Source organism: Antechinus flavipes, chromosome 2 (genome assembly GCF_016432865.1).
Source record: "Antechinus flavipes isolate AdamAnt ecotype Samford, QLD, Australia chromosome 2, AdamAnt_v2, whole genome shotgun sequence".
NCBI classification, from domain to species: Eukaryota; Metazoa; Chordata; class Mammalia; order Dasyuromorphia; family Dasyuridae; genus Antechinus; species Antechinus flavipes.
The window spans coordinates 657,277,643-657,302,055 of record NC_067399.1 but is presented as its reverse complement, the minus strand read 5'-3'; the positions used below and the strand labels follow the sequence as shown (position 1 = coordinate 657,302,055).

Genomic DNA, 24,413 nt, shown 5'->3' with positions numbered 1-24,413 from the left:
ACTAGTTATACCGGCGGAGGAAAAGTGAAACTAAATTGATTTTTTTCAGACATTTCTTTAAATAATGGTGAAATTGTTTGTCTGTTCGTTTTTTGTCTTAAAGAATAGACCTATCGCTGCTAGGTTGTATATATATTTTAAAACCCGAAAAATACTTTGCAGACATTTGAGCCTCATAACAACCCCATGAAGTAACCCCGATTATTATCCCCATTTTACAGATGAAGAAACTGGGGTACAGAAAGATTAAATATAAAAAAGATGAATGGTGGCTGAATTAAAGCCCTAACATTTTACAGATACCAGTTTCCACTTGTTACATCCATCCCCCCAGATGACATGATCTAAAGCCATCAAAAAGCAAAAGTTCTGTCTTCCCTCCATTAATAGATCAGCCAAATGTTTTCCCTTGTGGAGGAAATTGATTGCAATATTCAATGTAAGCTCACTGGAATATAATCTCTGGAGAGAAGGCAGTGTTTCTCAGGTGTTTTATCTTTTTATTCTAGTTCCCAACATGTAATAGGTGCTTATTGTTGCTTGTATTTTCATAGGAAAAGGGTCATAGAAGCATAGAGCCAGGGCTAGAAGAGAAGTAGACTTGAGAGACATCCAGAAGCCCCTCATTTCGCAACTGAAAAAAAAATGAAACTTGGAAAGAAAGAGAGAGCAAATAGTTTATCCTCATGTAATTAGCAAGTGACAGAGCTAGGGATTTGAACTCAAGTCCTTTGAACTCCAAATTCAGTTCTCAGCTCCAGAACTGAATCAAATCGAAGACATCATATGAAATCTTCCCAGGCCATCCCTCACTCAAAGTGTACAAATTCGCATACTTAATTTGCCAGAATAACATTTTCCAGAAAAACCAATTTCCAAGTCTTGTTTTTGCTGAGTCAAATGGAAAGGGGCAGGTAGGTGGTACAGTAAATAGAACAATGGGTGGGGAGTTAAGAAAATTAATCACCATGAGTTCAAACCCAGCCTCAGAAACTTACTGGCTATGAGATGCTGAGCAAGCCATTTAATCCTCAATTTCCTCATCTGTAAAATGAGCTGAAGAAGGAAATGGCAAACCACACCAGTATCTTTGCCAAGAAAACCCAAAATAGAGTCATGAAGAATCAAATATGATTGAAATAACTCAACAACCATCCGGGTGACAGACACTTTCATCCCCAATTCTTACTGAAAAATATCTGAACTTGGGAGATGAAAGCTTAGAGCAAGGGTTCTCTGCTCTTTTTTTCTGCCAAGGACCATTTGGATATTTATAACAATCACAATTTGCAGTGGGAGATTGTCATACTCAGCTTTCCACTCACCGTCACCCGCAGTTGCTTTGGTAGGGCCAAATCAAAAGATTTTTATATAGCCTTATACAGCCTGAAGACCCAAAGTTCCTGGCCTAGAGGTTGGGAAAAGGGGATAAACTGGGAGAAGAAAGATTGATGAGTAGGCAGAAGGCCAAGAAAAGAACTGTTCTATTGGGAAGCAGCATGGGTTGTTGAACTAGTAGTCGTAAGAGTTAGGTTGAATCCTAGATTTAATGATCTAGGTAACTCTGGACAAGTCACATTCTCTGGGTCTTGGTTTCCTCACAGATAAAATGAGAGAGCCGGTCCTATGTCTCCTCAGCTCTATGACACCAGGCTTCACAACAGATGGCCACTCGAAAGGAGTAACTACCAAAATTTCATGGCCGGTGTAATATGTCACAGAAGCACGTCTGCTTCTAGAAGACCCATAGTTATCTCTCTGAAGTTGCAGTTGCAGTTGCAGAAAACTCCTACAGACATTGAATAGATTGTCAATAGTCTACAATTCTTAACGGATTTTGTGTACATTTGTCAACAGCCCACAATTCTAAAGTCTTGGCTTCCTTCCAACCTATCTCTCCCACCCCAGAGCCTGCAAATATGGGGCCTGCAGCTGATGTTTTTAAGGGCTGGCTCTGCTCTATATCCCCAGCAGTTACATGGAAGTTAAGCCCGCTTCTTTTCAACCACCCTCAGCCCAAATAATCTCCACAATAACTAAAGCTACATGTTAACAGACTGGGCATCCTAAACTATGTGGACAGCATTGTGATACTTGACCTCATGCTCTGCTCTATAATATTTAAGGGGGGGGGGACATCTGAATGATTCTGGCCCTAAAATCTCTTTGCAATGATTTTATTTTAAAGGAAAACCAAAAAATAGGATAGTGTCGGGCTAGGCTAATGTTTGCAAAAAGAAACCACTGTACATCTCTGCTCAAATTTCATTTGAGTGTATTTTTTAAATGTTCTTGAGAAGATAAGTGATTTTAAATAGAGAATAGTTTAGATAAAGAATAGTTTAGATAGAGAATAGTGGTTTTTTTTTAAGTGGGGACACCACCTCTGAATTCAGGAGGACCTGAATTCAAATCTAGTCTCAGACACTTAACACTTCCTAGCTGTGTGATGCTGGGCAAGTCGCTTAATCTTGATTGCCTCAGCAAAAAAAAAAAAAAAAAGTGGGGAGCCTAATAATATGCTTCACTGATTTAATATGCATTTATTAAGCACCTACTTATGCAAAGTACTGTGCTGACTAATAAAAAAGATACAGGGTTGATACAAGGCTCAGTTCTGCTCTTGAGGTACTTAGCATATAGTAAAAAGATAAAACGAGACCTCAGAGAATCACAGATTTTCAGATTCAGTTGACAGTGTGATGTCTGACGATCCAAAACCTCCCAGAAAAGGACTTCCCAACAGACTGAGAAGTGGCCATCCTCTTTGCTTAAAGGTCTCCAAGGAGGGGATCCTCAGTGCACTGCAACAATTAGAGATCAGGACTGTGCCCTGGAAAGTTATCTAGTAGCATCTCCCCTCATGGAACTGAAGTTCAGAGAGGTTAGGAGATTTGCCCCAGAATGAATGTCCCGGAATGGGGGACCTTACCCAGCTAATGTGTGTATGATAACAAGTCACACTAAGGGCTTTATGAATTGGTGGCTGTTGGGTAACCCCCAAGGCCAGTTACCTCCAATGGGCTGTTGCCAGTGTCTATCCAGGCAGGATGTGCTGGGCCAAGCTGGGAAGCTCCAAACCAAGGTTCCACATCCATACAACCCAGTGTTGCTGCCTCCTGGGGAATATGCAGCTCCAGCCTCTGAGAAACTTTTGCCTGTCACTGGTATCATTATCTTAAGGAAGAGTCACAACTGTGTTGTCTGGGTCTTAAAGCTTCACTTCAGTCTGGGAGACTGGGCAATGCTCCCTATTCTGGACTTGGGGGGAGGGGGGGCTTCCAACAGCCTTTGAGAAAACTGTTCCTTCTTTTTGTTACAGAATGAGATGGCTATGGTAAAGTAAATAGACAGAGAGACAGAGACAGAGAGGCAGAGAGAGAAAGAGACAGACAGAGTCAGAGAGAGACAGAAACAGAAAGACAGAGAGAGACAGAGACTGAAAGAGATAGAGAGACAGAGAGAAGCAAACAAAGATGGACCAACAGAGACAGAGAGACAGAGAGAGAGAAACAGAGACACAGAAGCAGAAAGAGACAGAGAGAGACAGAAAGATACAGAGAAAGGCAGACAGAGACAGATAGAGACAGACATGCAAAGACAGAAAGAAACAGAGAGATAGAGAAAGAGAAAGGAAAACAGACAGAGACAGAGTTAGACTCTATTTAATACTTCCTGGTCTTTGGATACCATACTTCTTAAATCAGTCTAAAATCCCAAATGAATGCTTGTCTAGCTTCAGCTTCTTATCTGACTCAGGGGAAGATGATTTTTTTAACCTCGTAAAAGATATTACACCAACCATTGCACAATTTTGTTATGTTGTGTCTACTTCATATAACTATATTTACTTAGTATTTTCTTATTAAAGTATACATGGTTGCTGCAACCTACCATCAGCCCTCCATTCTCCTCATCTCCCAACCCCCAAGAACCTGTCAGGAACTATTCTATAATGTTAAAGGATTTTTATAATTTCCAGTGCCTAGCACAGTCTCTGATACACAGTAGGAGCCTAATAAAAGAATTGAACTGAATATATTCCTCTTCCATTTTATCACATAGTAGGAGCTTAAGAAAAGTGTACGAATTCAATATATTCCTCTTTGATTTTGTCACCTAGTAGGAACTTAATAAAAGCATATCTGATTGAATTGAATGTAATCCTCATAAATTTCTTCTTAGATCCCACTGCTCGAGTGGGTCAAGAGCTTTTTGAACTTGTTCTTGCTTGGACACAAAACAGATTCTAGTCTAGCATTATTGACATTCTACAGAAGGACGATCTTACAGCTTGTCTATAAACGCCAAGCCATTAATGAAACAGAGAAGGATTTTTTTGAAAGCAGAAGTTCCTTGCAAGTCACAAGAACTTGTTTCTAAGATCTCCTCTAAAGGTTTCTGAGGAAAGATAGAACAACAGAATAAGCCTCATTAATCAAGAATCCTGTACTGGAGGGACTTGAGAATTCTGGGAAATGCCCTATGAAGTGGTTTGAGATCAAGTCTCCTTGGAAATTGGTCCAATATCTTCTTCCTAAAGGCCTGGTGTGTCCCAAATCATCAGCTGTTCTTGTGGGCACAGAAAAGTTTACTGTTCATACCAGTTACTTTACGTCCTTCCCTAGACTTCCCTCCAGTAAAGGCAGAATCTGCAAGTAACACACAAATGTCAGAGGAATGAGTCCAATATCTGAAGTGGTGTAAAAAGCATATACTTTTCAACACATTAAGTTTCTAAATAGTGAAGTTAAGGAAAGAGTAGGCAATTCAGAGAAAATCAATAAAGAACAGAATACATATATATATATATATTTACATATACACATATATATTCACATGTATATGCATTAACATTCTGTTCTTTATTAATCTACTGTATATTTATGTATATTATATATACATATTATAATATATAAGTATTATATGTATTTATATATATTCTGTGCTTTATATATGTATATGTATATATTCCATTCATTAATCTCCTCTGACATGCCTACTATTTCCTTAACTTCAGTGTTCAGATATTAGTGTGTGTTGAAAAATGCATGGTTTTTTACCCTTAAAGGGCATAAAATATATATGTATGCATGTATATAAATATACATTTTTAAAATATGTATATAGATGCACATATTTCTAATCCAGGGAAACATACTATAATGTCCAAAGTCAATTCACTATTTATGGTAACTGACTATTGAGGTTAATTTACTTTCATTCAATATGCATTTATTAAGCACCTACAGTATGCTGAGCAATGTACTAAGGATTAGGGGTACAAAGGTTAAAATAAAAACAAAAAATAAAAATAAAAATAAAAACCTGCTGGGGGGAACAATGTGTGCACAAATAAGTCTACACAATATATACAGAGTAAATACAAAACAATTTCATGTAGGAATGCATTGATGATGTGGAATGATCAAATTTTTAACCTTGAATTAACCTTGAAAGTGAAGGGAATAAGTACTTCACCTATTTTTTTCTTTCAGGCACTATGTTTAGCTCTTTACAAATATTTGAAATCAGCACCATTTGTGTAAATTACAGTCTTAGAGGGCTGCCTAAAATACTGAGATTAAGTGACTTGCCCAGGGTCATCCAGACAGGATTGTTAAAGGCTGACTTGAACCCATGTCTTTTTGGATTTGAGGCCAGCTTTCTGCCCATTGCATCATGCTGTCTCGAGAATTGAAAGATAAATGATTAAGTATTGTTTGGCTAATTACAGATTAAGTGATATTGACCAAATCATTTCCCTACTCTGGACTTCAGGTTCTTCCTTTGTTAAATGCAAAAAAAAAAGGTAGACTAAATGATCTCTAAGGATCCTTTCAGGCCCTAATTATGCTCTGAATGCTACCAATAAAGTGCAGAAAGAAAGCCAATTTCTCTAACATAGAATCAGAGGATTTCGGATTAGAATGGGCACTAGACATTATTTACTCCAACTCCTTGGTCTGACAGGACTCCATGTCTAGAATATGTCCTTCTACTTTGCTTCCTAAAATCCTGAATTCTCTAAAGGCTTAACTGCCTAAGCCTGATCTTTTTTGATCTCTACCTCTATGACGCCTTTGTTAGTGCTCTATTCCCCTTGAAATCACCTTGGACCTACTTATTTGTGGAATTTTTTCTCTTTGCAGGAGAATATAGATTCCTTGAAGAATCTACTCTTCCTTCCTTCCTTCCTCTCTTCCTTCCTTCCTTTCTTTTTCTCTCTTTCCTTTCCTCTTCCTTCTAGTCTTTCCTTTCTTTCTCCTTTCCTCCCTCTTTCCCTCCCTTCTTTTATTCTTCCTTCCTTCATTCCTTCCTTTCCTTCTTTTTTCCTTTTTTCTTCCTTCCTTCTTTCTTCCTTTTTTCTTTCTTTCTTCCTTCTTTCTTCCTTTTTTCTTTCTTTCTTTCTTCCTTCTTTCTTCCTTTTTTCTTTCTTTCTTTCTTTCTTTCTTTCTTTCTTTCGTTATCTTTATATACCCAGCACCTCCCCTATTAAGCCATGGGTGAATTAGGCAAATTATATGTTGAATTGAATTAAACTGAATAGGTTAAGGTACTTGCCTGGATTCACACAGGTAATAAAGACAAGAAGAAGGACTCACACCCAGCTCCTCTAATTCCAAATGAAGCAAACTTTTTCTCTGCTATCACTCCACAGCAAAGTGGCTCCGAGGCAGGGACAGTTAGGGCTCTTCCCCCAAAACATCAAATTTATATATTTGTCATTTCAATTGTGTCACTTATGACATCATTCAGGATTTTCTTAACAAAGATACTGGAGAGCTTTGCCATTTCCTTCTCCAGCTCATTTTACAAGTGAGGAAACTGAGGCAAACAGGATTCACTAGCTTGCCTAAAATCACTCAGCTAGTTTAAGTGTCTGAGGTCAGATTCCTGATTCCACGTCCAATGCTCTTTGCACTATGGCTCCCCCTAGTGGCCCATCAAACTTAGAGTGTTTTTTAAAAATACTTGTTTTTCAGTATTGTAGGAATATAGGAACAACCGGTTTCTTAATAATTTGGTTACCAAAAAGAAACAATTAAGATTTATGTGAGTGTGTACACACACACACACACACACACACACACACACACATCCTAGGGGACTTGCTCCCTGTCTTAGCATTGCCCTGCCTCTCTCCCACAGCAATATAGGTTTCTCGTCAGGAACCACTCTGAGAGACCTGGGTTCAAGTATGTCACAACTGCTTCCAAAATGCTCTTCCAAGCCAATTATTGTATTTTCAGTATCAGCATTTACATCCAGAAATACTCAAATTCTAAAAATCAAGGTTGCATTTATTGCTTTGTTGATTCTGTGATAGAAAGAAAATGTTAATACAACAGATTAAACTTTAAAATGTGCCCTAAGTACAATCCCCCCGCAGAGGGCTGGTTGTTAAACATTTACCAGCACATCCCTGCCTGGGTACACTGTGCGTGCCCAGTGTGTGCTGGCCCAGGCCCCAAAATTGTCCCACAAGATGAAATACATTTTCTGGATTTTTCCTTCCTCCTATGAATCCTATAATTTCTAAGTTTTTCTCACAAGCGAAGCAAACTTGGAGTGAATTTGAGTCTCCTGGGAAGAGGAAGGATTCCCCAAAGAATAACCACAAATAATACAACCATGATGTAAACAATTGAGGAGAACAGCAGAGCTACAGAAGTCAAACAAGACTGACAGAAAGCAACATGGGATGAAAGGCGTTTTGTGCCTGTGTGAGACTGAAATCCTCCTGAACAATGAGTCTGCCAGGAAGAAATGCATGTAGGGACAGGCCCTGCCAAGCTGTCTATAGCCACAATCAAGGAACAATGACATATGACAATGAATTTTCATATTCTCCTCCTGTTCAGCTAACAGCAACGTGCTCGAGATGTGTCTGTGAACAGGTAATCGTGAATACAGCTATTTCAGCCACTAAGACAAGAAAGAGGCCCTTAGTCTATTTGGAATAACACCGAACATCTTTGCTAAAAAAAAAAAAGCAACGTCTCAAATTACAGGTAGCTGTGACACAATGGTGAGAGCACTAGGTCTGGGATCAGAAAGATCTGAATTCAAATGTTGCCTCAGGAACTTCCTTACTAATTCTGTGATCCCAGCCAGGTCACTTAGCCTCAGCTTCCCCATTTGTAAAATTATCATTAAATAGTACCCACCTCCCAAGGATATTGTGGAGATCAAATAAGCATATAATTGTAAGTCATTACTAATAAATAAATTTCAATAAATTCTCCTTGAAAACAGAAACTTCATAAAAAGGGAAAGCCTAGCCTTTAATGCCAAGTCCATTAGCCTATTCTAAAACACCTACTATGTGCCATGTATTATGCTAAGCACTTTGTAAATATTAACACATTTGAGCCTCATAACAACTCTGGGAGGTAGAACTTGTTATTATCCTTATATTATCATTGAGGGAGCTGAAATGAAAATAAGTATACATTTAGTAACTGTCTGAAGCCCACCACATGATCCACTGTGTCATTTAGCTGCATCTAGATCTAAATCAAATGGGGCTGCAAGCTGATTTTGTTAATATTTTGATAACTGTATTTCAGTACAATTGATCTCCTTTGCAAGCCTTTGTATTTTAATTAATCAATCTCCTTTGCAAACCATTATATTTTATTTATTTTTTTAATTATTATCCTTTCAAGAGATCCATAGCTTTCCCTAGACTGCTGAAAGTTTCAATGATGCAGAAAAAAGTGAAGAGCCTCTGATCCAAAGACCCAGAGGACAGTCAACTAGTCAATTAAAAAAATCTTTATTAACTACTGTAATGTTCTCTGGTTCGGTTTTCTTGGGGTCTCTGGAGGCAGCTTTCGTTTCAGTTCAGTAATCACCACAAGAACAGCCAAAGTCCAAATCTTTTATTGTTTCCTTCAAAGTTCTATCTCCTTCACTTAGGACTGAGCTAGTTTTCTGGGGGCCTTCCAGAGTCTTGGTTTCAGTGGAGAAGCGAAGGAAGAGAGCCTGCCACCAAGGCACTGTGAGATGAAGTAAATGAAAATCTCTCTGAGTCCAAAGGTTTGTGTTTCAGCCTCCAGCCACCACAAAGGTGGAGGATAGAATGAATCTGTCTCAGCCTTTGCTGGTTGTTATATACTCCATTATCATAGGTTGAATCTTGTGGAACTATATTAAGTACTAAGTACATGTACCAAATTAGAGAACTATTAATCACCATGCTAAACTAGATAACCATTGTCTTATCAATTCCACTGACAACACCTTATAAGAATCCTTGTGTCAGAGTTCTGGCCCATAACAAACTACCTCATACATGTCAGACACCGTGCTAAATGCATGTTCGAATACAAAGAAAAACAATAAAAAATTCATTCCCTCATCTCATAAAACATAGCAGTTAGAGTGCTTTTGCTTAGAAGCAGAATTGTGAATTCAAAACCTGCCTTAGATTCTAGCTGAGTGAAGCTGGGAAAATCATCCAATTTTTCTCTGATTCAGTTTCTTCATTTGTAAAATAGGAATAAGAATAGGACTTACCTTATAGGGTTGTTGTAAGGATGAAATGACATAACTATATAAAATTCTTTGTAAACTTTAAAGGATCATTCTAGCTATTATTATTGTTCCATTCATATCGGGTTCAGATTCACATACTACCTTAGGACCAAAAAATCTAAAGTGAGGGAAGTTTGAAATGACTTGACTACCCAAGAAAATCATCGGTAAGAAGGATGTCTCATACACCAAAATATTAATAGCAATACTATTTTTGTGCTAGTGAAGAATTAGAAAGTAATTAGATTCTCATGAGTTGGGGAATAGTTAGATGAGTTTTACATGAATGTGATGTGCTCTAAGAAATTATATGCGTAATGGCTACAGAGAAGCATCAGAAGATCTATATGAACTGATGAAGAGTGATGTGGTAGAGCCAAAAAACAACATACACAATGACTATACAATGAAGTCACTTCTTCATGGAAATAGAAGATCCTTCATGTGTTAAACATTGAACATGCTTTCAGATTTCTTCACTGTATTAATCATTTGTAGTTTTTTTTTCCTGTTTTAAAAAAATTATTAAGACAGCTAAATGGTGCAGTGGAGTCACTGGTGCACTAGCCCTGGAGTCAGAAGAACCTAAATTCAAATCTAGTCTCAGATACTTATAAGGTGTGTGACTAAAGGCAAGTCACTTAACCCCAGTTATTTTATTTATGTGTGTGCATGCACCCATGTGTGTGTATGTATATTTTATATACATATATAAAATTTGCTATATAGGATGGTTCTGTGGGAGCAGCTGGTTCAGTAATACATAGGATATTTATGATGATGTAAAAAATAGAAGATATCAATAAAAACTTATTTTTAAAAAAGAAAGCAAGCCAAGTCAAAATTACATACAATTGTCTGAATTTTTTTTAAGTACTCCTTTACCCCTTCCCAGTGGAACCATCCCCATAATCTCTCCTTAGCTCCTGCTCCCTGAGTCATTAGTGTTATTTGCTTTGCTATCCACAACCACAAACCCTGGCCTGGCTCCACATTCCAGGACTTGAGGCCATTTGACAGCTTTCCTCCCACGCTGGAGAGCCTACAGTTTAACTGGGCAGTGAGTCAAGAAGAAGCAGAAGATGAGCCCTTGGAGATTGCTCACCAGAGAAGACCCTCTTTTATCTTTGCAGAATGCATGTTGGGTACGAGGGGTTTGGGTAAGACACGGTGGAAAGAGAGTGTGGGCAAACCAGGACTCCCATTGGATGGCTTGTGTTTCCAGAATATCGTTTTAAAGTAATTAGCTGGAAGAATGATCCCTTTTTTCATTTCAATTCAACAAGAAGAACTTCCCATGCCCAATTTATTGCCAAGCCAGCTATTATTCACACCCTTCTCCTTCTTCAATCTAATCTAACAAGCCCTAACTAAATTTCCATATAAAGCTAGCTATAGTGGAAAGAGTGCCAGGACTAAAGTTGGGAAGAGTCATCTTCAGAAGTTCAAATCTGGCCTCGGATACTTAGTAGCTATGTGACCATGGTCAAGTCATTTCACCCTATTTATCTCAGTTTCCTCGTCCCATAAAATAAGCTGGAGAAGGAAATGACAAATCATTCCAGTATCTTTGCCAAGAAAGCCCCAACTAGAGTTGCAAAGAGTCAGGCATGACTGAAATAACTGCACAACAATAGAATTGTGGATGCAAGGACAAAAATGAAGGCAGTCCCTGAAGCCTCCTACTATGTGCCCATCACTACTAGGCACCTAGAGGTGATGTGAGAAAGGTGATGTGAGTTGGGGGGAAGGAAGGATTCAAGGCAGAAGATATCATTCAGTGGTCTTTTATGCTAATAGCTATAGCCAGAAACAAACCCATAATCAGCAGTCCAATCAGCCAGCCATCACAAAAGGCCCCAGATTCCTATAGTTATGGGGAGCACAGTCAAAATAAGATACCAAGGGTCTGCTGGACCAGTACGCTAGGTGCTGGATGACCTGCTGGAGGGGATTCAGAATCAAAGGAGCATGAGACTGGAAGTCAACAGAGCAATGCCCTCAATGGTGGCTGCTGGGACAATCTTACACGAGGGACCACGAGTAAAGGTAGAAATTAGAAGGAATTTGTAAAAGGGAAAAAACAACATTTTTCTGAAATGATACCTGATAGGTGCTTGATAAATGCTTGTTGACTGACAGATTGACTAACTGAGTGAAGGAGTCTAGGGAAGCTAATCCCTAGTAAACAGTAACTGAAAAAGAAAAATGGAAACCCAAAACATGAGTATGTGATCACCATACTGGTGGGTCATGGAATCCAGCCAATAATATCCACCTCAGGAATAAAGTCCTATTTAAAGATTTCATTGCTGATTAAGAAATTGATTAGAGCTGGGGCATCTAGGCTGTAATCCCAGTTTTGTTTCTTGTTATACATGTAGCCTGAAGCAAATCTCTTGTCCCCTAAAGATCATTAGCCTTCAAGGAAAAAAGGGTTAGAATTACACAACCTCCATATTGTCCTGGGTCTCTATCATTCTATTCTGTTATGTAAATAGTTATGGAGTGTAATAGTGGCTGGTGTTTAAGTAAAATGTTACAGTAAATGTTTGATTTATGTATTTATTTTATTCACCTATATACCTGGGGTCATATAAAAATGTCTCAGGAAAAAAGAGGTCACAAATGGAAAAGGTTTAAGAAGTCCTGCTCTACCCCAATATGGTATGATAGCAATTAATATCAATTAACAGAATATCCTTTTTAGATAAAATTAGCATTCTCATCTGTTTCCCGGTAGATATAATGACCCAAAAGGCAATTCACAGCTATATCCTAAGCATGAAAAGTACTGCTAGCAGTGGATAAAAAGTCATTTCAAAGATATCTTCCAAGACACAGATAAGCAGAAAAAGGACTGGGCCAAAGCAGCTCAAAAATAATGAATTACATTTTGGTATCCACAAAATAACGGATGACATTGCGGGGAAAGACCCCAGTGAACCGAACACGTCCTCTCTAGAAGATATATGGAACTACATGGAAAATGATCATCCAGAATGACAGGTACTGGGTAGGTTATAATCTGCACTGATGATACAGTAAGCTGTGAGATCCTTAATAAAAGAGGCTGGTTTTGCCTTTCATGACCTCCCTTAATTCTAGGGCCTTCCTTCTTTTTATTATCTCCAATGAACCCAGTAGACAGTATGTATGTACACCGTTTGCATATCATCTCCTTCTTAGACAGTAAGCTCCTTGAGGGCAGGCCCTATCTTTGATCTTTCTCTGTGTCCTCAGTATTTATCAAGGTGCCTGACACACCGCAGATGCTTAATAAATGCCTATGACCTTGTCAACTTGGAAAAGGTGGCCATAATGATGAGACACCAATTATCCCTTAAAGTACATAAGGAAATGCCATTTGCTCCAGTATAAAAATCCAAAATTTATTAAGCACTTGACATGTACAGAGAATTCTGGTCCTCCGTTGCATTAAAAAGTTACTGAGAAATAAATCAGTACTATTCTTAGTGGTATCAATTAAATATATTAAATATAATTATAAGAAGTAAAACAAGCATTTATTTAGCTCTTACTACATGTCAGGCACTGTGCTAAGCAATTTTAAAATATTAATTCTTTTGATTCTCACAACCACCCTGGGAGGTAGATATATTTCAATTACCATTTTACAGATGAAGAAACTTAAGTAGACAGAGATTTAAATGATTTGTTCAGGATAACATAACTAGAAAATGCCTGAGACTGGATTTGAGCTCAAGTCTCTCTGACTTCAAGTCCAACCCTTTAATCCCTTGTTGTTGTTGGGATTTGGGGGAGAGGGAGAGTTGGGGGAAAAGGAGTTAATCATTTTTGTTATGCATGTAAATTCATTTTTGAGATATTTCCTTATAAATCACATTGGGAGAGAAAAATCAGAACAAAAGGGAAAAACCACGAGAGAAAAAGAAAACAAAAGAAAAAGTGAACATAGCATGTGTTGCTTTACATTCAGTCTCCATAGTTCTCTCTCTAGATGCAAATAACATCTTTCATCCAAAGTTTATTGGGATTGCTTTGGCTCACTGAACCACAGAGAACCAAGTCTGTCATAGCTGATCATTGCATAATCTTCTTGTTACCGTGTACAACGTATTCCTGGTTCTGCTTGTTTCCCTCAGCATCAGTTCATATAAATCTTTCCAGGCCTTTCTAAAAACAGCTTGTTGATCATTTTTTATAGAACAACAATATTCCATTATTTCATATACCATAACTCATTCAGCCATTCCCCACTTGCTCTATCCCTTGTGCCACCTAGGGGTCTCTGCGGAAGCAATAGAGGATAGTTGTTGGACACATTGGCTTGAAGCCAAGAAGATAAGGACGAGTCATTTAACTTCTCAGTTGCTCAAAGCAACAATCCAAGACTATATATTGCCAAAAAGTCCTGATCTATATTAGGTAGAGGAATCACCTTACCAGAAGTGGCTTGTGCTAGTTAAATCACAGGTCAAACTTCTGTCCCTATCTCTTCTATGAGGTACTAAGGCAGATAGAAGCTCTTAGGTGGTTGTTGTTCAGTAGTTTTTCAGTCACTTCTGATTGTTCATGGGCCCATTTGGGATTTTCTTGGCAGAGAAATCACTCATGTGTTGGCCATTTCCTTCTCCAGCTCATTTTACAGATGAGGAAACTGAGGCAAACAGGGTTAAATACTAAATTTGAACTCAGGAAGATGAGTGTTCCTGACTTCATGCCTGGAATTCTATTCACTTGAGTCACCTAGCTGTAGGGTACTCAGCAACTAAATTACTGAGCCAAGATAAAATTTTGGGACCTTAAAGACATTTACTTAGTTAAAGGAGCACCTCTTCTTCCAACACAGAATGCCACAGAATGTCTTATCTGTAACTCTTATGGCAAAACCAAACAACCCAAACTTACTCTTCTGATTCACCCACAATTTGATCAGGACAATGATCTTGCAACTTACTCTCTGTCCGCACTTCCTGCAGGGCTGCTGTGAGCTCTTCCTTTAGGACCGTGGCCTCCCTGGCAATCTTCTCCCCCTTATCGAGCAGATTCCACGTGGCTTCTTCAACGGAAGCAAGAAGAACCCGGGCCCTTTTTGAACGTCCTTTTTTCCTATTAGAAAGATTCTGGGGACAATTCACCAGTGTCGTGACCTAAAATGGAAAAAGACAATATATTTACTAAGGGTGAAATCTTTGAGTTGGCATAAAGTAAGAAAAAGAGAAAAGGAAACAGTCTGGGGATATCTCCATCTGAGGGATATCTCAGGGTCTGGGATATCTCAATGTCAGAAATTGGCAATGAGGTGGAAGGAAAGAGCACCAGTGTCTGAATGTCAACTTTCTACTTGTGATTTTAGGTAAGTTATATTTCCTCAATGGGTTCCATTTTCCTCATTTTTAAAATGAACTCCAAAGTCAATGTTCAATTTCAAGTTTCACCTGAATCTCAAATACTAAACAGAATAATCTCTCTTTCTCATTCTTCCTTTCAATCAGAAGTTCTAGGGAAATTGTATCAAGTCCATAGCTTGGACTTGGAGATCAACTCCTGCATATAAAGAATTGACAAGTGATGATTACCTCTGCAACGAAACTAGCCTTTGGAAATTTTCCTTGACTCCAGTCAAATCAATATGAAATAATTGTATTAAGGAGCTATGGACACATTGGTACAGAGAGAATTTGAACTCCAAAATCTCATTTGTCTTAAAATTATAATCATATAAATATAATTATGACAATCATTTCATGAGCATTAGGAATTAGGCTAGACCTTCTCTATCTAGCCACCAAGGCAAACTGAAGCTATGGACTTGATACAATTTCCCTAGAACTTCTGATTGAAAGGAAGAATGAGAAAGAGAGATTATTCTGTTTAGTATTTGAGATTCAGGTGAAACTTGAAATTGAACATTGACTTTGGAGTTAGAAGAAAAGGGTAAAGAGCTCACCTTTGACACTGCATCTGTAAGCAAATGTGTGGATGGACGGCAATAAGCTTCTGGGGAAAAAGTGAACCAATCTCTAGAACTGTTAGAGTATTTAAATCATAGATTATGGATAACATGTCTCAGATCTATGACCAAACAAGATTCTAGATTGTATCTCAGAGACCAAGTAAACCAAAGGCCCCCCCCTTTTTTTTTAACAGATGAAGCAATAAAAAAATGAATTGCTAGTAAATGTGAGAGGCAGAATTTGAATCTAGGACCTCTGATTTTATGACAGGATTTTTCCCCTGCCTTTACTACTTCAAGAAACCAAATCTCCCCACTGCTACACATCCTAAGTATCAAGAGTTAGAAGCTATTGACAGAAATCCAAAGTGAAAAAAAAAAGTCCTCCAACTCTCAAACCTTTGCTTCAAACCAAGAAGAAAGTCTCATTGTCTACAAAGAGCCTTTAGAATGCATTTTAACCCATAAAATTTCTGTATCTTCCCACTGCACATTCCTGCTCTATTGTACGTGTCCTCCACCCTTCAAATATCTCCGGGAGAACAGCCTGGGCTGTCATAATAAATGAATGCATACCAGAAATGCTTTATCCTTTATTAGAAATGCTACCACTAAAAGAAATATAGCAAGAGCATGTGGAAGAAAAAAAAGAAAAAGAAAAAGAAATTTAAAAATAAAGAGCATGTGGGAGAACACTGGCTTCCATCCCCCCAGTCCCAATCCCATCACAACATGTAAAATCTTCATTTGGTTTCAAATTCTCTCTGTACCAATGTGTCCATAGCTCCTTAATACAATTATTTCATATTGATTTGACTGGAGTCAAGGAAAATTTCCAAAGGCTAGTTTCATTGCAGAGGTAAGCATGACTTGTCAATTCTTTATATGCAGGAGTTGAGTGAGTCGCTTTTTTTTTTCAGCAAGTCTCAAGTGAGAGAGCTTCATTTGGCTTTAAAAAGTGGTCAGACACAAGAAGTTTGTGGATAGAAAGTCTGCTAGAGGTTCTGAACTTGAGGATGAGTTTGTTATAAACATCCCTTGATACTTATGTAAGGTTCTAAGGTGCAAGAAGTCTGAACTCTGAATGATTCATCTTGAGATAAGGAAGGGAGAATCACTAAGGCAAAATAAACAGACCTTTGCCTCAAGCGCCAAAATTAAAGGGGTATGACTTCTCCTAGGAGAGGTCTAAAGACTGTTGTACCTGAATGTTGTAGCTTACCTCCTTTTACTTATTTTCACGACCCTCATTCTCTCAGGCCCCTTTCTAACCTTTCATTACCAAGGCATCCACTTCTTAGGATCTTCCCCCCCCAGAACCCAAGAAGTCACACATAGAATTGCCTTAGAGATAGACCATGCTTTCCAGCACTATCCTGTCTAAGGACAGCTGTCCTTTGGGGAAAGATTCCTAGTCATAGTACTGTGAAGGAGCTGATAAAGAAAATCAAATGAAATATATATGGTGGTGTTTCCCCTTTCATCAGATTCCCAATTACCACTGGCCTAGGATGTTTATAATTCACACCTAATAACTATGTGGAGAACTTTAAAAATAAACCACTTTATCTTTGAATCTCAATTTTTTTTCATCTGGGATGTGGGACTAATCACATTTTCCCTATCTATCTCATGAATTTTTGGGAAAAGCACTTTCATAGAAACACTGAAGTACAAAAAAGAGATGACCTATTATATTTTTGTGTTTTTAAATTATATTACCTATGTTATAAACTTGAAAGACAATGCAAAAGAGCAGAGAGAGAGAGAGAGAGGAAGAGAGAGAGAGAGAGAGAGAGAGAGAGAGAGAGAGACACTGAAAATCTTTTTTCAGATACATATTGACTATATGATCCTGAGCAAGTCACTGTCAGTATCTCCACAAAATTCTTTAAGGCAAGCTATAGGGAAGGCACTTACCTAGAGGCAATTCCTTACCAAAGCTCCCTACATTTATATGTGTGTATATATGTGTATGTGTACATATGCATGTACATATATATATATACACATAATCATATATAAAACAATTCAGTTACAAATCTGTATGCAGTATATATTTTAACTGAATTGCTTTATCAAAATAAGACACTTGCCCATTAATATTAAATCAGAAGGCCTGTGATGGCATTTGTGATTGTGTGGCATTCTTTCAGGAGTGGAGGGTAGGGATGAAAGTATTCTCTAGTCTAGGAAAGTGACTCCTTGTGGAAAAGAGGGAGAAAGAGTGGAGGGGGAAGCAGGCAGGACCTAAAATTTGGTCACATAGCTACCCTGTGGATCTCTCCCTTCAAAGTCAACAATATTTACTGAAGGTGCCCAATTCAAATGGATGGTAAGGGAGGGAAGGAATAAGTATTTATATAGTACCTACTATGTATAAGACCTTGTGCTAAGTACTTTACAAATAATATCTCAATTAATTCTCACCACAAGCCTGGAAGGTAAGTGCTATTATTATCCCTATTTTATAGTTGAGGAAACTGAGGCAGACAGAGATTAACAATTTTGTCCAGAGTCATACAGCTAGTAAGTGCCTGAGGACAGATTTAAACTCAGATCCTCCTGACCCCAGATTTCATCCCCTTCACCACTTAGCTACCATGAGGGGAAGGGAAGCTCACTCTAACCCTAGGACTAAGAAATCACTGAGGTCTCTTCAAGTTCTGAATCTATCTTTTAATGACCTGAGTTTGATTCCTGACTTTGCCAGTTTCTATAAGTATCACATTGGACAGTTCTCAATTCCCTAAATCCAGGATCTTGCTCCCCAAGCTACCAGGTGGCTGACTGATTTCCCCAGATGGAGCTTCCAAAACAATGTATTTATGTATCCCAGGGGCTCTACTGCCTGTCTCCCCAAATGATGGCACCATTGGAGCCACTTAGCCCAACTGAGGTTTGTAGTGTTTGCTGCAGGTGAATACACAAACACACACACACACACACACACACACACACACACACACACACATATGCATGCACACACAACCCTCTAGTGCCATTTCTGGTTAGCTGTTCAGCAAAGTTCTATACAGATACCTCATCTTGGTGCAGTCATGCCCTTGATTCCTTAAGGCTTCAGTCAACAGAGACTCCCTTCCAAGATGATCCATTGGAAAGGCCTTTGGTGTAGACATAATTAATGACTTTAAATAGCTCTATAGATCTTTTCTCCCTTTGTGGAGACATCCCATAGGAATCAAACTGCCTTTCCACAGAACCTGGTTGATAGAGAAGTTACCATTGGCCATTACTGTTCTGAGGCTATGTCAAAGATATGAAAGAAGTCCAAATCTTCCATTCTGAATTTCCCAAGGACCTTCCCCAGGCTAGATTGGAATGAGAAAGTTCTAATTAGAGAAGAAGAAAGAGCACTAATCTTAGAGTGAGGGGAAACAAGATTTAACTCCAAACTCTGAACTTACTAGTTGTATGACCCAAGATAAGTCATTCTACTTTTCTAAATTTTGGTTTCCTTTTCCCCAACACAGGGATAAAAATCCTTTTACTGCCTACCTGCTGGGGTTGTGTTGTCACTAAGGTTCCCAGTAAAAGAGATAAAACTCCTTGTACTGTCCACCTTCTGGGGTTGCAGTATTGTTAATATTAAACCACAATAGAATTGGGAGCTATTATTATTTTGCTATTAATCTGGATCCATTTCTTGATTCTTTCTTCAACTGCATGGATTAGTTCTTCTGGTTTTCATCCAAAATCACATAGCTTCTATCAGGTCTGCTCTATGATATGTTTGAAAAATTTGCTTTGTCAAGTTCTATCAAATACCCCATGGGGACTTTAATTGCTACTATATTAAGTCTCAATATTAATTTAGGGACTAGTGCCATCTTCCCAGCCAGAAGCAAGGTTTTTATATCTCCATTTCTCCCTGTCTTCCTTTATCTCTCCCATCAGGGCTTTTTGCATTTCTTTGAATAAATCTCTTATGTCCCAAATTGAATTACTCCCCAAGTATTTAATGTTTTGTGTCAGAATTGTGATGCCATCTCTTTTTTCACTGTATATTCTCGCTGGGTGTCATGAGGATATAGAAATGCAATTGATTTTTGTGGATTTATCTCATATCCTGTACCTTTATGGAGCTCATTTATTACCTCTAGTAATTTTTTGGTTGGTTTCCTTGGATTTCTAGATATACACTCATGTCATCTGCAAAAAAAAATACATATATTTTTATCTCTTCTCCTTTTTTTTCATTTTGAGTTGCTATTGCCAACATTTCTAGAACTATATTAAATTGCACTGAGGATAGAGGCATCCTGTCCAGTGTCCAGTTTTGAAGGAAATGTATTAGAATGACTCTTCAACAAAGATAGTTTTGGCCTCTGATGTCAAACAAGTACTCTTTATCATGGCTAGAAGGAAGACCCTACTATCTTGGGTTTTAGGATTTAATCAAAGGTAGTTTTCTGAATTTTCCCAAAGTCTTTCTCTTCATCAGCTGAGATAACCAAGTCATTACCAGGCATTAATTAAATGTCTATTATGTGTCAGGCACTGTGCTAAGTACTGGAGTTACCAAAAAAAAAAAAAAGGAGAACGGCAAAAAAGCAATCCCTGACCTCAAGGAGCTCACCTACTAGATCAGTATCTTCACTGCTTTCCCAAGAGGGAAGATGGACAAGGCATCTGAAAATCTAGCTATGAATCCCAGCTTCATCACTATAGTGTGATTTCTATTTTAAAGAATCCCAGAATTTCAACATTGGCCAATATCTCAGAGCAACTGATGAATGTAAACACATCTGAATAAGAGCCCCCTAATGAGGAATCATCCACCTTTGGCTCTAAACTTTCACACGGTGAGATTCCTCTTAAATAGGCCAAACCACTTTGGGATAGCCTTCATTTTTAAGACTCTATGCCATATGGTGTCATTGATCCTGGGTCTGCCCTCTGAAAAACTTTAGCTCACAATCACATGACGGCCCTTTAAATACTTGAACAGAACTCTCCTGATCCACCCAAGTCTTCTCTTCCCCAAACCAAGCATCCATATTCAACGCCATCCTTTGTAATGATGGGTTTCCTCCTGCAGATACTGTCTACTTTACCAGTGTCCTTCTAAAGAACAGCCTGCAGAACCGAACACAATATCCTATATGCAATCTGACAAGAGCAAAATATAGAGGATCTATCATCCGCTAATAGTTTCCTCATATGTGAAATAAGGAGATTTAGTTGGGTGATTTATAAGTACATCCACCCTCTTCTAAATCAGATGGTTCTTTTAATGGGATGACTAATATTGATGGTTTCTATATAAAGAACACTAAGGTAAGGAAAGCACTGAGGGAGAAAAAAAGCTTGGATAAGCCATGCTTGCTTTCAATATTGAAGGAGGAAAAAAGAGAGACAGAGGAAGAGAAGGAAGGAGATAGGGGGAGATAAGGAGAGAGAGACAGAGACAGAGACAGAGGGAGAGACAAAGAGAGAGAAAGAAACAGTAAAAGAGGAGAGAGAAAGAGAAAGACAGAGAGGGACAGAGAGAGAGAAAGGGGAAAAGATACAGAGAAACAGAGAGACAAAGAAACAGAGAGAAAGGGACAGAGACAGAGACAGAGAGAGAACTTTAATATATATTATGAGATGAAGAGTGAATTAAGGGGATGGAGAACAAGATTTATGTGAAGTTAGGAGCAGGGATCACAGAAGGGGTAGCATTTGAAATGAATTTTAAAGGATCATTATGAATACAGCCAGCAAATAGAGGAAGTGAGGACATTTTAGGCATGACCATTTGCAAAGTACAAGGACAGTTAAAATGGAAAACATGTTCCAATAACAGAAGGTCATCCAAATTGTCTGCAGCATAGAAAGGGACGGTAGCAGATTAGAGATAATCCTGGATGTTACAGTTTGGGAAAAGTTGAGATTTCAGCCGAGGGGCAATAGTGAACCACTGAAGGCTTTTAAGCAAAGGGAAATGTACATCGATGTACACAACACAACACAAAAGCTACTCCGATAGCAGCATGCAAGGTGGATTGCAGGCAGAAAAGAATGAAGGTGGGAAGATACATTGGGAAGCTGTTGTAATAGGTCAGGTGGGTGGTAATGAGGGTCTGTAATAGGACAGAAATGGTAGGGATGAAGAGGAGAGAACAGATTGGTGAGATGCCGCAGGAACTTTGATAGGAGGGGATGACAGCTCAGTAGTGTACAGTGAGAGAAAAGGATGGAGAGTCAGAGAAAAGACAAGTTGGGAAGGGCCCAGGTTGTTCTCGTTGACTGTTTCCAACTCTAAGTGGCTGAAAAGGGGCCAACCTGAATTGGTAGAGGTAATTTCCTCACATGGGAGTTCCCTATACCAATTAAATCATAAGTCCTATCTCTATTCCTAACTGTCCTTTTAATAGTAGTTAATAATAGTAGTTTCCGTTTATATCGTGCCTGCTGTGTGCCACACACTGTGCTAAGCACTTTACAATTTTTATCTCACTTGATCCTCACAACCAGCGTATAGCTACTATGATAATCCCCATTTTATAGATGGGAAAACTCAGGCAGAGAGAGATGCCCAAAGTCACACAGCTAGTAAATATCTCAGGCTAGGTTTGAACTCAGGACTTTCTGATTCCTGGCTCCATGACTCAATCCATTGTGCCACTTAGCTGCCAGTATTAAATAGTACCCAAGTCAAAGAATAAAACTAGAACTAAAAGATGAACAAAAATGAATAGATAAAAAAAAAGCTGACCAGAACAGGAGGGAAGTCACCAAAGCAGCAAATGAATCTGTAGCTATACCTGTATCTATGTCTACACGCGCAGATACACCAATACATACATATTAATATAATAAACATGTAAATATATGTATAAATATAACTTATAACAAATATAAATTATATTTATAAATATAAATACATGTGTGTATGGCTAGAATAGCAAGACAGAAAGAGCGAAACTTTAATGAACTCAACTTTTACAAAACCATGGAATTAGAGAAAAGAAGATCTGAATTCAAATTCAGCCCAAAGCACTTAACTAGCTGTGTGATCCTGAGCAAGCCATTTAACCTCTGTCTGTCTTTGTTTCTTAATTTGTAAAATGGAGGCAATAGGAGCACCTATCTTGTTGGAAGGATCAAATGAGATAATATTTGTAAATCACTTTGAAAACCTTAAAGAATTGTATTAGTGCTAGTTATTGTGATTCTTGTCATTATTTTCAAATGTTGGTGTTTGATTCACTTATACTTGAGATCCTGAAGGGAAGGCTGGCTGACTTTGTGTTGAGGATGACTGAGAGGGGATGTTTCTGTATAAGAAAGGATCAGATTTGGTGACCTCAGGAGCCAGTATATGTCAGAGAAATGGCTTACGCCCAAGTATTCCTGAGTTCAAGACCGGCTCTTTCCCGTACATCATGCTGCCTCTCTCTTGGTTTTAATTACACAGGAACACAGAGTTGGAGGGGGCCTCCAAAGCAATTAAAATGACCATCACAAGAAATAAATGTGGAGTACATCCATTTGTCAAAGGACAACAACAACAACAACAAAATTGAAGTAGTTCTATAGATTGGGATGTACTATAAAATACATAGGGTGAGTGAGTTCTCCCACTAGGGGTGAGACACTGCAGCTAAAACAAAAGAGAACCAGTCTCTCTTAAAGAGAAATTCCCTCAAGTTTCTAGGAAGGAAAACTGGAAATCAGGGGCCTCTTGAGTAGGCTTCCCCTACTGTCTCCAGCTTTCAAAGTCTTTCTCTCTCTCTCAACACTCATCTAAAGTTAATCTCAAAAAGAATCTGGAATTATGTAATTCAAAGAAATGTTTTGTTCTTTTAAACTCTCACACCGACTCTTCCCCTCACAAAAGCACTCAAGTATTGCCTCAGTGTTCTCTCCACCAATCTAAAGTCACACTTAAACAGCTTCTTCCTGTGAAACATCGTATTTTTTAAAAATGGGCTATATCAATCTGAAAATTTCTCAAGCTAGAAACATTAAGGTCTACAGAGCAAAGAAGTAGTCTGCATTTAAAATTTCCTAATCTTCAAAGATTCTGAAATCAATGCATTGAAAAAGAAGTATCGTGTTTATTTGTCCAGATTCAAACACAAAGAATTGGGAGAGGATCATCGTATACTTTCCACAAACGGGAAAGTTTGCTAGATTCAAAGAATACTGACAAACAAATTGATATCTAGAACTAGCCACCCCATAAATTATTGGGGTATATTGCAGTTTTAGCTTGCAATAGGAACTTTACAGAATGTGGCAAGACATCATCTTGGCAGTAAATGGTTTCATTTCAATTTCTCAGTTGACAGTGTCCCTACTTTGTCATATCTGAGCTTACCCCTGGTGGATGACTTTCTGTAACGACAACCTGAGAAATAGAGTTTACTCTGAGGACACCTCCTCTCTCTGAGCTTCCCACTGTGAAAATCCTAGTAAATTCACTTCAATTCAGCAAACAAATTTTAAATAGCTACCACATGAAAAAAGTTGGGCTAGGCAGAGAGGACAAAGGCAAAAAAGTTTTCTCTCTTAAAGGAGTTATAATTTAGTGAGGGGGTTAACGTATATACATACATACATATATATATATATATGTGTCATATATATATACTATATAACTATATAAACTATATAAACATGTATTTAGGTGTTTTCAGTTGTTTTTCAGTCAAATTCAACTCTATATGACCCCTATGTGGGGTTTTCCTGGCAAAGATACCAAAGTGCCATTTTCTTCTCCAGCTCATTTTACCTGTGGGGAAACTGAGGCAAACAGGGTTAAGTGGCTTGCTCAGGATCACATATCTAGTAATTATTTGTGGTTGAATTTGCACTCAGATCCTCCTGAATCTAAGATCAGCACTCTATGCATTGTACCACCTACATGACTATACCTAGGTATATTTATTTCATATGGAAGGAAAGGCACAGAAAA

General features: G+C 38.3%; 1 protein-coding gene across 1 annotated transcript in view; it reads right to left on the bottom strand.

The window, feature by feature from the left end:
* The window catches only part of CTNNA3 (catenin alpha 3), a 1,962,241-nt gene that overhangs the window by 1,894,505 nt on the left and 43,323 nt on the right, over positions 1 to 24,413 (bottom strand). Inside the window, exon 3 of the mRNA XM_051982587.1 lies at positions 14,486 to 14,678. Coding sequence (XP_051838547.1) covers positions 14,486 to 14,678 — 193 coding nt within the window. The remainder of the gene's footprint in view (positions 1 to 14,485; positions 14,679 to 24,413) is intronic.